Source organism: Paramormyrops kingsleyae, chromosome 22 (assembly GCF_048594095.1).
Source record: "Paramormyrops kingsleyae isolate MSU_618 chromosome 22, PKINGS_0.4, whole genome shotgun sequence".
In the NCBI taxonomy this organism is placed as follows: Eukaryota; Metazoa; Chordata; class Actinopteri; order Osteoglossiformes; family Mormyridae; genus Paramormyrops; species Paramormyrops kingsleyae.
This window is the reverse complement of record NC_132818.1, coordinates 20,272,382-20,287,905: the sequence shown is the minus strand read 5'-3', so window position 1 is coordinate 20,287,905 and position 15,524 is coordinate 20,272,382. Positions and strand designations below refer to the sequence as shown.

General features: G+C 40.9%; 1 protein-coding gene across 2 annotated transcripts; it reads left to right on the top strand.

Moving 5' to 3' along the window:
* The first annotated feature begins 2,391 nt into the window (after positions 1-2,391).
* On the top strand, positions 2,392-10,398 carry ramp2 (receptor (G protein-coupled) activity modifying protein 2). Of its 2 annotated transcripts, XM_023835700.2 has the most exons (5): positions 2,392-2,549; positions 4,654-4,704; positions 6,561-6,584; positions 6,848-6,995; positions 8,379-10,398. In XM_023835700.2, exons 1-5 carry the CDS (start codon positions 2,474-2,476, stop codon positions 8,626-8,628), a joined length of 549 nt encoding a protein of 182 aa, XP_023691468.1. In that variant the 5' UTR covers positions 2,392-2,473; the 3' UTR covers positions 8,629-10,398. The 2 variants fall into 2 exon arrangements, with proteins under 2 accessions (XP_023691468.1, XP_023691469.2); XM_023835701.2 differs by lacking the exons at positions 2,392-2,549; positions 4,654-4,704 and adding an exon at positions 4,719-6,134.
* Positions 10,399-15,524: the final 5,126 nt, after the last annotated feature.

The window sequence follows — 15,524 nt, the reverse complement described above, 5'->3', positions numbered from 1 at the left end:
AATTATGAGGTCTCCATAGGTCGGACATACTTAACCTGGGACTGACTGTATGTCTGAGTAGTAAAGTATGAAAATGCAACAAGGAGTTAAGAAAAATAACAGTCAAGTAACAAGCACAGCTTTTCTGGCATAGTAAAAAAAAGCCTGAATCAGCCTTGTTCTGGACTGGCATGGAAGGGGAAACAGGGATTCATTACAGTCCCTTGGGGGTTTGCAGTGAAATCTCAGAGACAAAAGCAGAGAAAGTACAGCTTTGGTCAACTTTTGTTGTTTTTGCTTCAACAGCAGGGTTCAGAAACTCTGACACTTTTGCTTTGGGTTAGGTAATTAAATGTTTTAGATTCAGTTTTAGATTCAGTTACCCCATACAAGTTGACAGCATGTTAGACTAATTTGCTGTTTGTTGAGGTCCAAGATTACAACATAAAATTGAAATGTCATTGTCATGTTTTCAAAGGAACATGATTCAAAGATTAAATATGAAATTAATATCTTGTGCTTCGTGGAGACATTTTGCACACTTGTGGGATGGGTTCTTACACCTAGTGGCCTAACAAATCACATGACACATCACATGACACATCATATGACAGCACATGCAAAGCTTGGCTGTGTCCTAATTCAGGGGCTGCATCCTCCGTAGCACGCGGTCAGCGATGGTGCAGGCTTTGTAGGCTGCGTTCTTCGAAGGTCAGACTGAATGCCACTGTGACGCTTTCGGTCTTCAGATGCAGCCTTAGAAGGGTGTAGCCCCTGAATTCGGACACAGCCCCTGTTTGGCTGCCTGATAGTCTAACTGCTGTGGTCCTCAGTGAAGCACGTTTCCTTCTGCATGTTCAAGCCATGGTAGGCAAGCACTGCAGGCACTGCAGCACTGCACCTTATCGTGGTCAGCATGTCCCGCACTGCACCTTATAGTGGTCAGCATGTCCCACGGTTATTAGAATAGACTGATCTATCCACAATCTATAAGATACCATCAAATTGGGCTTGCGGTCGGAGCAGGAGATATTTCCTGCTTCCCCAGGGTTTGTTTGCATAACAGCTCAGCTCACCGAATGGCTAGAGGCCCATTTGGCACTAAGAAACAAATGCAGTGTTTATGTGTTTATGGGGCACCAAGCTGGTCATTTGTCACTGTTCACTCTGTCTGCTTAAAACTATAATCCTGCAGTGATTGTAACCTATAAGCATTCATGCCTCTGGCTCTGGTCTGCAGTATATTTGTGTCTCAGTGTTTCAGTTAATGACAAATCATGGTCTTTTGCAGAGTAATTTTTAGAAGAATATTACTGTACCATCACTGTTACTTGCTTTATTTATGGTTATATATTGTTCTTCCAAATCTCTTCCCATAACCCAGAAAAATATTTGAGGATTGATTTATTTGTATGAATGAGAGAAGTTCAGGAGAACAATTGTAGGCATATATCACCACCTCATTGAGAAAAGATTTTTTGTGAGGAATCACTAAATAACGTTTTAGGACCCGCTGCAACTTCTGGCATTGAACCTGATACTAATGAATTTACTTCAGTCAGGGGACTTGCCTGGACAGGACCAGTGTTCATGGATCTAGGAAGTAACATTACTGCTGATCTAAGCTTTGACAATAACCAAGTGCAACTTCTTTCACGTTCATTTGACACATAAATCAAAATGCTTAAATATATATGTTAAATCAATTGCAGGAGGGGTAGTATAGATGCAGTGGAGGGTGTTGAATGTTACTATCGTTGATTTCATAGCTTAGTTGAACATCTGCAGAACGAGAAATGAGAAACGTCAATCACGGCAGTGGAAGAATGAATGTATTGGAGGTCAATGGTTGTGTGCACTCTTACGATACTGGAAAAATAATGTTCCACCAGTGAGCCAAGAAACCTGCATGCCTGTATATACCACTAATATACCAAGTACGTGTATATACCATCTATATACCAAATACCTGAATATATCACCTATATACCAATTACCTGTATATACCACCTGTATACCCAGAGACTGTATATGCCACCTAAATACCAAGTGCCTGTACTGTATATACCACCTATATACCAAGTGCTGGTATATACCAAGACTTCCTGTGTTATGCATATAAACACTATTGATTCTTTGGAAATCACAATTACGCTTGCATGAAAACTAAGAACTCATAACAGAGATGATCCTAAAAGAGTTAAGAATGTTTTCTTAAAATCAGTCACTCTAATTGTACACAACAAGAACAGTGAAGGCAGACAATCCAGTTGTCTCGTTTTTTTCTTTGTCAGAATATTTTTCTGTTTTCTGTTCAAATAATCTGGTAGAGAGAGAGGGAAAGTTTGGGGGAGAGGTAATCAACCTTATCTCAGGCTGTCCCATAGTGAAAATCCGCCCATTAGAGGAAACGAGAGCTTCCTGTTGTTTTTATAGAGCTTTCTTTCACAAATGTTGTGATATTTCATCTGTTTTCAGCTCTGGTGAGGGTCAAATGCATTATCCAGAAATGAAAAGGGCTTTTTCGTCTTTGTCTTTTCTTCTAAAGATTCTCACATTTGAATTTTGGGGTAAGTGAATTATTCTTTTAGGAAGCAATTAAAGACTTTTAAGAAGAAAGCTGTTATTGTAACTGAGAATAACTTTTTTTTTTAATGTTCCCTGCCTTGAATGTATTAAAAACTCCCTGGAAATGGTTGTTAACTTTGACTTAGATCCAAGAAGCATCGCTCTTTGGGGACTATACCATTATTTGATACGTGCCGTGCTATGAAACGCACTGTATTCAGATCGGGGGCTAATTCCATTGTCAAAGTGTGACACGTAAAGAGAGACTAGATCTAAATGAAGAAATATACTGTATGGAGGAAGGCTGTTGACCAGCACTGAAACCTGTCAGCATTTTTGTTATTCGCATATAGTATATAGCGGCTGGCATCCTATTCAGGGTGTTTCCCTGCTTTGTGTCCTGCTTTGTGTCCTGTGCTGCCTGGAACAGACTCCGGGGGCCCCTGCGACCTTGATCAGGATAAGCGCTTGAAAGACGGAAAACCATCGTATATGCAGCCCCAGAAACTGTCTGTGTGTTTCTCTAGTGTGAAACAAGAGTCTGTAATTCCTAAAATGTGGGAAGAATCTGATAGCACGGGAATAGACACAACTTGAAAAGAGGAAATTCAAAAAAAAATTTCACAATATCGGTTTTTAGTAGGTGGTGCTGGGGGGGGGGGGGGTTCACATGTTAAAGTTTTAGTTGGAGGCAGCGGCAGTTTAATGAAATTAAAGTTTAAGTTGGTATGCAGCTGATTGACTAAATTATCTTGCACAAATATTCAACAGCTAAGAAAATAAAGGACTTGGTTCAATGGAAATCTAACAAATGAAGCAAACTAATATTCTTCTTCTTCCCCGTGGCTTAGATTCTCTGTGTAGCTTTACTGACTTGCCATTTTCGATGTTATCTGAGTTATTTAGTAATATAGAGAGTCCCCAGGATACAAACCGGTTCCGTTTCAAGAGCAGGTTCGCGAGTCCAAAAGTCCAAAAAAGTTAGCTTAGGCGTGCAGCTGATGGAGCTCCGACTCCCTCCCCTCAACTCCTGTTGAAAAGAAGCATCAGAGATTGGAACCAACTTGCGCACTGTCATGGAATTTGAAATTCCTGCACGATTTTTAATTTTTCAATTATTGAAACAATTTCTAATTTATTCGACACACACATTCACATCTTTGAAAGTTTGCATCTTGGAATTTAATATTTGGAGGATTTTCTGTATGTACAGTATAGAAGTAGTTAGAACTGTTGCCTCACATCACTTGGGCCAAGGTCTACGAACGATGAGTTTGCATGTTCTTCCCATGTCGTTTTTTTTTTTGGGTTCTACACTTTCCCCCCACAGACTAGTTGGAATTGTCAAATTGTCCATAGCTGTGAATGGTGTCTGAGTGTGCCCTGTGATGGGTTGGTGCCCCATCCTGGGTTATTCTCTGCCCTGCACTGACAGGAAAAAAAACAATTTGTACCTTTCAAGGTATAGAAATGGACCATTGTACCATTGGGAGAACTTCATTGTTCCGTGTACCTTGGGGCACAAAACTGTACCAGGGTTGTACCACTTTTCCCTGACAGTGTGTGTTTGTAGCTTCTGGGATAGACTCTGGACCAGCATGACACTGCATAAGACAATCTAGTATAGAAAATGGACAGACATGCACACCCCCCCTCCCCGTATATCATATTTGGGGGAGGTTATGGAGCTTCTGGAGTGCTTGGGATCGCGCCATTTTCAAAGTCAGCAGCCTCTTTCGATCGACTGCTTTGGAGGAGAACATTTGGTCCCCGATGTCCATGTATAAACTTGCAGATTTAGTTACTTTCCCTTCCTTGTTCTTTAAATACATTTGTGGGGGGAAAAAAAGTGACCAGTGATGGATTCAGTTCTGCCAGCATGATGTTTCATGCACCTGTTTCCTGTCTCGGTGTGTCGGCTGCACAGAACCATCTGTAATTTATACGGGGCAAATTTAATGTGAAAGATGCATCACCTCACCCAGCGTTCTTAGCGTAAATGCAGCAGCTTTTGTAGAGATGCAAGACCTCAAGGTCAGGGAAAGAATAGATGGAACAAAAACCGATGAAAGGAACCTGCACTGATTTTCTTATTTCTCACTGCAGTGTTGAACGTGGTGCTGGTGTATGGGGAAGATACACACGTGCTCACGACAGGTAAAGGCTATTTCTCATTTCTTAACATTTTCTTTGGCGAAATTCGTGCAATTCTATTTTATGGACCATAAAGTATCATTTTTATGCATGGCCCTATTTTCCTACAAATATACTTAATGGATTGGGTTCAACGTTTGCTTCTTGCTGAAAAAGACATTTGCGCACTGGAAAGCAAATATGGCTGACTTGTTAATACTTGGTCACATATTCTGAGATTTGACTTAAGGAAACCCTTTCTGTGTTTGTAAACACTTTCCCCCATTAAAGCAATAATTGCATGTCTGGGCTGCAAAATTGTCTTTATCTATGGCTGCCTCTTCCCTTTATCTCCGTGAACCTTATCTCTGCACAGCACTGCTGCATTGCCTAATCGTTATGGTACCTCAGCCAGAGCGAAACGTTGCCCCTCACCAGTGATAGCCCTTGGCCAAAACATCTGTCTGGCAGAAACAGCTTTGGGAGGGGGGAGGGGGGAGGGTAAGTCTGCGTAGAGGTGTGTGGCTTAATCTCTGAGGAACACACACCCTCCTTGTACATCCCCAGGGCTGGAGGTGCAGTGCAAGGGTCAAAAATCAGAGTAGGGGTAAATCTCTGGGGCAAGAAAGGGCTATACTGCCAAAAGGATACCCGTGCTAAACACCAAACACATAAAAAAAACAAAGCAAAACAAATATTATATCAGTCTCTTTTTTGGATGTCAGGAGTTTTTGTTACTGTGCATGTGGTTACAGTTTATTTTCATGGCTTGGTTGCCAGTCTTTTGATTTTATGTGGGTGGGTCTCCTTTAGTTGTGGGTTTTGCATCATTTCTTGCTCGGGGCAGGAGAGAATGGCCTTCAAACAGCTGGTAAGGTCTGATTACATCTATCCTGATGAACAAAAGCGGACTGGCGGCAGAACAGCCCAGAAATTAATACACATCATCTGCAGGAACACCCAAACTTACTCAAGATTACTTTCCGTCAAGAAATCTGCTGGCCTTCATGTTTACTTATGTTTCTTATTTAGCCACAGCTGCTCTCGAGATAAATCACATTCGAGGCTGGGAAGTTTATTGTCTGTGGGAAAAGGGAAAGGGAAGAAGTGTCTTCGCATGTGCGTCTAACCCCAACCCAAATGTGCTTTTTCGGAGAGGGGGCGCCTTCCTGGCCCTGAAACCAAACTACGACGAAATGATCACACGTACGTGGAAAATAAAGTTGTCCAGTCAGCTCTCAAAGTCTAGGACAAACAGGCACGGGGTGAGACATCTGGATAGCCTCTCTGTCTCGTGTTCACCCCACCGAGTTTCCTGTTATGCCTCGCTTCAGCAACAGTAAAAGTTCAGACTCTGTTCAGCCGCCGTAGCTGGAGAAAGCGTACCACCGTTGTGTTCTCTGACATGAGGATAATGCTCTGCTTTCTGGGAATTTTTCTGTCTGTAGCCTTGGGTAAGTTTCTGCAGCGCTGATGTGGCATGTTTGTCTGCGTAAACAGAACAGGCTGGGTGACAGTCCGCTATCAGTTCTAATGACGTTCTGCTAGGTAGGAGGGAAGAAAAAACACGCACATTTTATGTCTGCATTCACTGGAAGCTTAGCCAAGCTGCACTTATGCCTAGTTGCCTTCTTGACAGTTGTGTGCTTGTAATGTGATATTTGCCTGCTTTGGAAATAGTGTTTGCCAAATAAACAACTATAAATGCATTGCTTGCTTCTCTGCATTTGCTTCTGAGGTACTCAGACGTAGTTTGTAACAAAGCAATACTTCTTTGACATGATTGTGTTGGTGAATTGTTACTCTTTATGGCACCTGTGTGAATGGTTACGTGATGGTAAATGGTTTTGATATTTTTCTGTTTTTCGTTTTGCATTCAGCTTCTACAAATGAGACAATGAAAGGTATGGTGCATTACTTTTTGCATGCTCTTCGATGCTGAAAACATGACTGAATTAAATTGGAATCAGTTTGTCTCAATCTCATTGTAGCTACATCAACAGGATTATCATTCCTTAGTGTATTATAGGTATGATGCCATAAAATCTCCAGTTATGAACTAACGTCAATGAAAATATTTTTGATTCATAGTGAAAACCACTGAAATCACCACATCATTGTACCGTGCAGTGATTTTTTGCATTAAATATCTCCTTTTCTGTCTTAGATCCTATCTGTCCGACATGCAACCATGAGTCATGTGACTGGGTTGAATGCTACAAGAATTTTGTTATTTTCAAATGCCTTCCGAGCTTTGAAAAGAGTTTGACGGATTATAATAACCACGAAAGGTGCACATGGGATACAATAAAACGGTGAGTGAATCTTTTGCATCCTCCAACAGATAGTTAGCTATATGCTTTTGAAACAGATGTTTAGCTTTTTCATTGGCGTTGTCATATACATTTGGAATAAGAACATATGTAGGCCTAATTTCTTTACCACGATAGCTGTAGTTAATTGTGTTATATGAGATTATAATGTAAATATATAAATAAAGTACAAGTATAGTAATAAGGATCCTCTTCAGCAGTGGATAGTAAAAGCTGATTTTTTTCAAAAGTCATTAATAGTGAGGGATTGTGCTCTTCGATGATAGGAACTTTGGTCTCATGCGGCGTCATGATATTGGGTATCAGTAAATGTCATGCGGCATCATTATATTGGGTATCAGTAAATCTCATGCGGCATCGTGATATTGGGTATCAGTAAATGTCATGCGGCATCATTATATTGGGTATCAGTAAATCTCATGCGGCATCGTGATATTGGGTATCAGTAAATCTCATGCGTCGTCATTATATTGGGTATCAGTAAATGTCATGCGGCATCATTATATTGGGTATCAGTAAATGTCATGCGCCATCGTGATATTGGGTATCAGTAATTGTCATGCGGCATCATTATATTGGGTATCAGTAAATGTCATGCGGCATCATTATATTGGGTATCAGTAAATGTCATGCGGCATCATTATATTGGGTATCAGTAAATGTCATGCGGCATCGTGATATTGGGTATCAGTAAATGTCATGCGGCATCATTATATTGGGTATCAGTAAATCTCATGCGGCATCGTGATATTGGGTATCAGTAAATCTCATGCGTCGTCATTATATTGGGTATCAGTAAATGTCATGCGGCATCATTATATTGGGTATCAGTAAATGTCATGCGGCATCATTATATTGGGTATCAGTAATTGTCATGCGGCATCATTATATTGGGTATCAGTAAATGTCATGCGGCATCATTATATTGGGTATCAGTAAATGTCATGCGCCATCGTGATATTGGGTATCAGTAATTGTCATGCGGCATCATTATATTGGGTATCAGTAAATGTCATGCGGCATCATTATATTGGGTATCAGTAAATGTCATGCGGCGTCATGATATTGGGTATCAGTAAATGTCATGCGGCGGCATGATATTGGGTATCAGTAAATGTCATGCGGCGTCACAATATTGGGTATCAGTAAATCTCATGCGGTGTCACGATATTGGGTATCAGTAAATCTCATGCGGCGTCACGATATTGGGTATCAGTAAATCTCATGCGGCGTCATGATATTGGGTATCAGTAAATCTCATGCGGCGTCGTGAAATTTGGTATCAGTAAAGTCCTGGTATTCGGAGTCTCTCGCTGATATTCCACACCAACCCTTCTCTTCTGTTACCTCTGCTGCCCCATACAGATCTTACACTGAATTCACCATGTGCACCGAGCTGTACGCCGACTCCCTCAGGGTCCCGTGGCCCAACCAGCTGGTGGAGGACACCTTCGTGTGGATTCACGCCAAGTACTTCCAGGATTGTCTGGTCACTGAATTATACGACCCCCCTCCCAGTATCATCTTCGTCCTAGTGATGACTCCAATCTGCCTCATACCGGTCATGGTTACACTGGTGGTGCTGAAGACCAAAAACGGCGATAGCACCTCCTGATCGCCACAGAACTCAAGCCCCATCCTTCTCGCTACTTCCTTCACTCAGGCAACCATATGGCCCACAGGGAACCAAATTACCATCCCATGAAGTCTTCAGCTACTTCACACATTTTATGTGACCACGGCACAGTCATTCTACTTTTATACTCTGAATGAGCCTTCAGACCTTCTACGTACTGCCTTGAAGTACCCTACGAAAAAAATGTCGTCAGCTCTTTGGCTGAGAGTCACTTCATTACCGTCCACTCTACAGTTAATGGGTTTTATGCAAGCAAGATAACTGCTTTTTCACTTTGAGGTGCAATTCCAACAATAGAACAAAGCCAGGTCTATCAATTGTCCAAAGCGTCAAAAAAAAAAAAAATCCATTAACTATTTTTTTGTTGTGGATACATCATTATGGCTATCGCTCTTGAGCTCAGCCTGGTCTTCCCCTGGCCACAGAAGTGAGTGATGAGATATCGACAAATAGGGGACAGGACAGGATTCTTCAGGTGTCATTCTTGAATGATCTCCCTCAGCCGACATGTGACTGGCCAGTCCTGACTCAGTCACTTAACGACGTATGCTGAAAGCATTAACGAATTGTACACCAAACTAGATGTGATGAACGAGGAGCTTGTCTTGGCTTTTAGATTTGAATTGCTAAATGTTTTTTTTTTCTGATACTGGTGGTAACCCCAAGGACAGCCAAAATATACTTGGAATGTTGCATCAGACAAATGACAAGAGCTGGATGGCTTGCATGTATTTAAGCAACACAAAGATCATTTCATGGTTATGACCCTTTAAGGGATAGTGAACATTTCCGTCGCTACCTGCATTTGAGATTCTTATGACCTGTAACCAGTGCTTAATTTGTGCAGTTCAGAGCAGTTTGCGCTACACCAGCTCAAACTTAAAATTAATAATAGTTCAACTTTGGAACAAATTGGCCTACACATTGAACTAAAGAAATATATATTTATAAAATCAGCTGTGCTGTATTTCTTTGATATACATCCACCTAAATTAGTATGTTTTGCTTTTTTGACTTTTGATTTGAAAGAGAAAAATCACACCACGTGCATGCAGTAAAATCCACTTTTTGGCCCCTAATATAGGCTTAGGTGAGATTATCTTCTGGACCATTAAACTCACCTAAGAGGGTAAGTCATCTTATACTGTGATGGAACTATCAGGTGTAGATGCAGTTGTTTAAGCAGTTAATAGCGCATTACAGTTAAGACTGATTAGTCTAGGTGACGTCATTGAAAGGCAGCGTGCTGCAGCTCCTCATATAACGGTGATCGCAGTTGGTCTCTGGGATACTTATGAGGTCCGACACCTCAGAGTTTACAAACTAAGCACTGCCTGTAACCTTAGCTTCCGCTATGAATTTTTTATAATTCCCCCCCCCCCCCCCCCAAGTATAACTTTGTTAAACAGAAATGCTGGCAGCTTTTCTACTTGTTGTTTAATAAGCGTGACACCTGAGAAGCTGTCAAGTTATTCAGTAAAATCGCGCATATGGGGACCAATGTATATTTTCAAGTGAGCGGTAGAGGACAATAGCAGGAAGATTGCGGTTTCCTGCCTTTGTCTCCGGACCAGTATCCTTCCCCAGGGCTGCAGTACACCAGTGAATACATTCCAGAATATTTATTCAGGCATAATGTTGTACCTTAATGAGCACAAGACTTTTAAGACAATTGGTATTTCTGCCATGTTTTTCAGTTTTTTATTTGTTAGCAAATACTGTTGAAATAAAAACTTATATTAAACAATACTTCACGACTAATTGATTTTATTTCCATTGATTGTATTCTGAATTATGAATTGTTTTAGACAAGCAGGTATAGCAAAAATATTCCATGAATATATTCCCAGTAATGCACAAATTGTATCTAGTTTGCAACTGTGTGCCTCTCATAATGCATCATTTTTTTGAATTATAATACATATTATAATATATACAGTCACACACATATACAGGCACAATCAGTCACGTCATCTGCGACACAGCTGTGCTGGGGGATTGTATTCTTATGGGGACAATTTAAAACATTCTAAAAAAAAAAAAATCCGGCAAGTCAGCTGAAATTGGTTAATTCCATGGTTTCTCTACAGTGTGAAATCTTCAATGGATTAATTAAACTCCGGCTTGTAAACAGTAATATGCTGGCTTAATTAATACTCATTGGCATCTTGCAAAGTAAATGTTTAATAATGGACTCTGTGAATGTTTTGTCTGAAACTATTGTTCTTCCTCTTCGGGAACGTGGGTTTGACTTGGACGGCATTTCGGTGTTGCTTAGGTGATGTCTGGACCTACATACATAAATTAAGGGTAACTATTCCCTCATGTTGGATTCCGGGTTTCCAAGGGAGTAGTGGAGAGGAGGGGCGGAATTTAAGAGAACACTGGGATTCACTTGCAATGACCTCAGCAAGTGCCCCAGCAGGGGGGTGTCCTTCAGCACGCAGGGCTGAAATATGTGCGTATTGTACCGTTGTAATTACGTCCCTTTGTTTTCACAGTGGGCGGCTCTGGGCAGCACCGTCGCCTCGCACCTCTGCTCCCTGCGTGGAGTTGCCACGTTCTCCCCCACTTGGGTGGGTTTCCACTAGCTGATCTGGTTTCCTTGTGCTTCCGTGCTGCCTGGGGTCGGTGCCAAACCTCTAGGTAAGCAGATGGAAGATGGATGTACACTCTCATACTGACAAAAGTAACAGTTGAAACGATAACATTGAAATTAAATATTACAATTACAATAGAAGGCAAACAATAACACCACACTGTACACAATTTAAATATTTCACCTATCATCCCTCTCTCTCTCTTGGATTTTATATATTACATATATAAAATAAATAGCATCCACACACTACAAAATAATTTCTAACACTTTACTTGTGGGCACAAATAATGCAGTAGTACACTGTTAATTAATCTATTAATTAACCAGAAACTAAGTGTTATGTACTGATCCCATATTCGTTCATTAATTGGTCATAACGGTTTATGTATTTCATGCAATTACTATGTTTGTTCATGATTTGCACTTCAGTAGTAACTGACTACTAAGTTACTTGTGCCCTCTCGAGTAAAGTGTTACCAAATAATTTTTTATTTTTTTTCATATTAGACTGATAAAAAATGGTCAGTGTTGCAACTCTAATACGACTAAAATGCTCCGTTGTGCTACAATTTGATGTCCCATAAGATGGCTGTGATGTGTGAGATTTTGTTTGCATACTGGGAGCACTTTTGGTCAAATTTAAGGACGCCAGTAGGAATTAAATACTATAAAGTTACTGTTAGCATTATCATAAGTACATCTGCAGCATGCAGTCTCTCTTGTTTGTGGTTAAGTTTAAGGTTTACAATTATCTTGAGTTTCGCATCAGGGGTCCGCAGTGCTGGTCATGGATGGGCCAGTGAAAATGCAATGTTTCCTGTTACATGATCACCATTAACCATTGCAGTTCAGGAAGTACTTTGCTTAATTGCTTTTTTTTTGCTCTTTTTCATTTTTCAGCCCATGTGTTCTCTGTGAAAGGCTAGCACCCTGTTCAGAGTACCCTGGATGATGGCGGGAGTGAATTTTTAAAACCCAGCCTGCACTTACAATCGCAGGTTTAGAGATCAGCAATTGTACGTATGTATCTGATGCTTTGATTCAAAGTGACTTACAGCAGAGGAAATGGTTACATTGTATTCATGATTCCTGGATTTGCCCCTATTACTTTTGAATTAGAAGCACAGTGCTGCACTTCTGAGCTACAGAAGCTAATGCGCACAAGCCTTTGTGTCGTAAATAAGCTAAAGCTAAACTCATTTAGGTGTGTTTGCGCAAATAATGTTGTCTTCACGTTATTTTGATGATGTTCTCTCTGACAATGTAATCCTTTTTATCCTAATTTGAATTAATCAATAATTACAGTTAATAGCATAGACAGGTACAGTCAAACAGACATTGTTCCATGGAGTTATTGATTTCAAAACACAAAGAATTTAAGTTACGTTTTGTCAATTGTTATATCTAGAATGAAAACCTTCAGTGTGTCTCCCTGAAGGGTAGCTAGTGAAGGGGGGCCACATTAATGTCGGCTCCAGGCTCCATATGTGCCATATCTTGCCGGAGCAGTAGTGCCTACTTCGTGCCGGATCCTGTCGGAACGTCGCTCTGTTTTTTGACTGTCTGCTTTCCAGTACAGATTTGCATGGATTCACAGCTCTCTGCTTAAACAAACAAAAAAAAAAAACAGTAACATAAAATAAAAAAAAAAAAATTAATTAAGTATGTATTGTAACTTATAGACCAATTCTCACGCTATTTCCTGCCCTTTGTTAGATTAGATTTACTTCGATGGCATGTTTTTCGGCACGGCTTCCGGAACCTGCGTCTGCCTCGTTACCTCTCCACTCTCATATAACCTTCACATTCTGGCACCTTCTGACTGGCATCTTAAGCCCTGTGGAGCACCGTGGGGATGGGAAATTACCCTGGATAAAGGTCCAAGGTGATGAGTACTCCTCTAGCAGTACAGCCGCGGTACCTGTCCCCGGCCTCCAGGGCCCCGTTTGACTTCACACCTGGTAGTGCTGAGAGAGACGGGGCCTGGCCCCAGTCTGATGGGCCCCTTCCTGTCCGGCCGGGGTCAGGCCGGGCTCAGGCCCACCCAGCGATTAGCTCATTCTGCATGCGTCACTCCCCGGCCTCATGTCCTGGACACACCCTGGGAGTCACAGCCAAGCTCCCGGATAGGAGGGCTGCCTGCCGCCTGCCAAACCCCATCGCCGCTCTCGGGGGCCCACGGGCATTTCGTGCTGGAGGTTAGAGGGGGGGACCCTGGTTCCTTCTTTTTTTACCAAGCTATCGGGGGAGTAAGTAATTTGCAGCTTTTTTAAAAAAAAGATTAACCTTGATTAACCTTTGGCTATTATTCAACATATATACAGTAAATATACAGTACTGTGCGAAGGTCTTAGACAGTCAAAGGAAATGATGTTTAAATGATCTTTATGCTGGTGTAAAATGTGATATTATGCCTGACAAAGTGTGTTAGCTTAACCACCTGAAAACCTCTTCTATAGCCACTGCGGTATTTTCCTACTCCAGTTCCATCCAGTGTTTTAGTTTGTGTTTATATTAATCATCTCTGTGTGCATGTATATGAAACTTTTTGTCTGATTTGCTGCTATCTTGGCCAGGACGTCCTTGATGAAGAGATACTGTATCTCAGTGGAACTTTCCTGGTAAAATAAAGGATAAATAAATTAAATTAAAAAAACAATGTATTATTTGACCAGACCGGCTTGGTATCTTGTATGGATTATCAATATCTGTTGGATTTTTTTAACTAATTAAATTCATTAATGAAGTGAGCTGGTGGTGAGATGTAATAAATACACAGAATGGCTGGGGTCTCCCTGAGGAGGGGTTTGGGAACTGAAGCGGTTCATCTAGGTATCCAACAAGGAATCAGTAAACTGTTTAGTGAACAGAGGAAATTCTTATTTCTTATTCGTCGGGTGAGTTTGGTGTGGAAGAACTTGACTGGCCCACACAGAGTCCTGACCTCAACCCCATCAAATACCTTTGGGATGAACTAGAAAGGAGAATGCGAGCCAGGCTTTCATGTCCAACATCAGTGCCTGACCTCACCAATGCAGTTCTGGATGAATGGGCAAACATTCCCACAGACACACTACATAATCTTGTGTAAAGCCTTCCCAGAAGAGGGGCTGCTGTTATAACTGCAAAGATTTAGAATGGGATGTCATGAAAGTTTACGTAGATGTAATGGCCAGGTGTCCCAATACCTTTGTCCATGTAGGCTTTGCGACACAAGTAATCACCTGGGTTTTGGAAGCAGTATTTTGAGAATATATCTTAAAACACATGGACATCTGTGCTGTAACTGGATGGAATGGTTGTGACTGACAAATGGATTAAAATTTTTATTAATAGATTTTATAGACCTGAGGATGAAATAAATGAAATGTTTACGCTAGCAAGCAAAAGGGTCACTATGGTGGAATCAGTTCCAGGACAATTGGTGAACTTTGTTATTTATATAGTGCTTATATGCATTTGACATTTTTTTTGTGTGATTACATTCGTAATTCCATTACGTTTACGAGGACAGTACAAATTGATTCGATTTGTGAATATAACTCTTTAACACTCACCTCTTAAAAAATTGCAGGATATTGACAGCAAGCTACGGATTTAAGCTATCTGCAAGTTTATTTTCATGCGACAGCTTCATTTATGTAATTTGTGCAATTCATGCTGTATCTTCTTCTGGCTACTGAGAAATTGTTGTTTTTAACAACAATTTGCATTTGCATGCTTAAATGGCTTATTGTTCAACAGCCAAACATTTTAGACGGAGTATGTTTCCCCAAGGGTACAACAGATGTTCTCCCTCCGGAGACCATTTGTGTCGGAATTTAGGCTAATAATGATTACACCACCTGGCATCCAATGCAATAATGTTTTGGTTCCCTAATTTTCATTGGCTCGTGTTTCTGTGATGCCAGTCGTGATGGGCTTTACTGGCAGGCTTGCACTGCTGGAAATCTCTAGCAAGATCATTCCACACTGTTCCCCAGGAATTTTTACACGGTGTCCTCGCGTTAATTTGAATACAACGCTATTGTTGTTGTTTTTTTCCCACTGCATTGCAGCTTTGAATTTTCACTCAAAAGATAAATGACCGTTATTTCAAATTTTTTTTTTGATGCAAGAAACTGAAATCTGAAAAATGAAAGAGTGATAATACTGCCACCTACAGGAAATGAAAGGACCGACCATCCATGTATCCATCCATCCATCCTCTAACTCGGTATTTATCTTACAAGTTTGCCATTTTCAGTGGCTTGTGGAGTGTTTGGTAAAGAAA

Bases quoted from the DNA above. Each gene is read 5' to 3' on its own strand.
- ramp2 (XM_023835700.2), top strand. From the start codon at position 2,474: ATGCATTATCCAGAAATGAAAAGGGCTTTTTCGTCTTTGTCTTTTCTT. The intron at 4,705-6,560 runs GTAAAGGCTATT...TTTTGCATTCAG, and splicing joins TACACACGTGCTCACGACAG to CTTCTACAAATGAGACAATG. The intron at 6,996-8,378 runs GTGAGTGAATCT...TGCCCCATACAG, and splicing joins ACATGGGATACAATAAAACG to ATCTTACACTGAATTCACCA.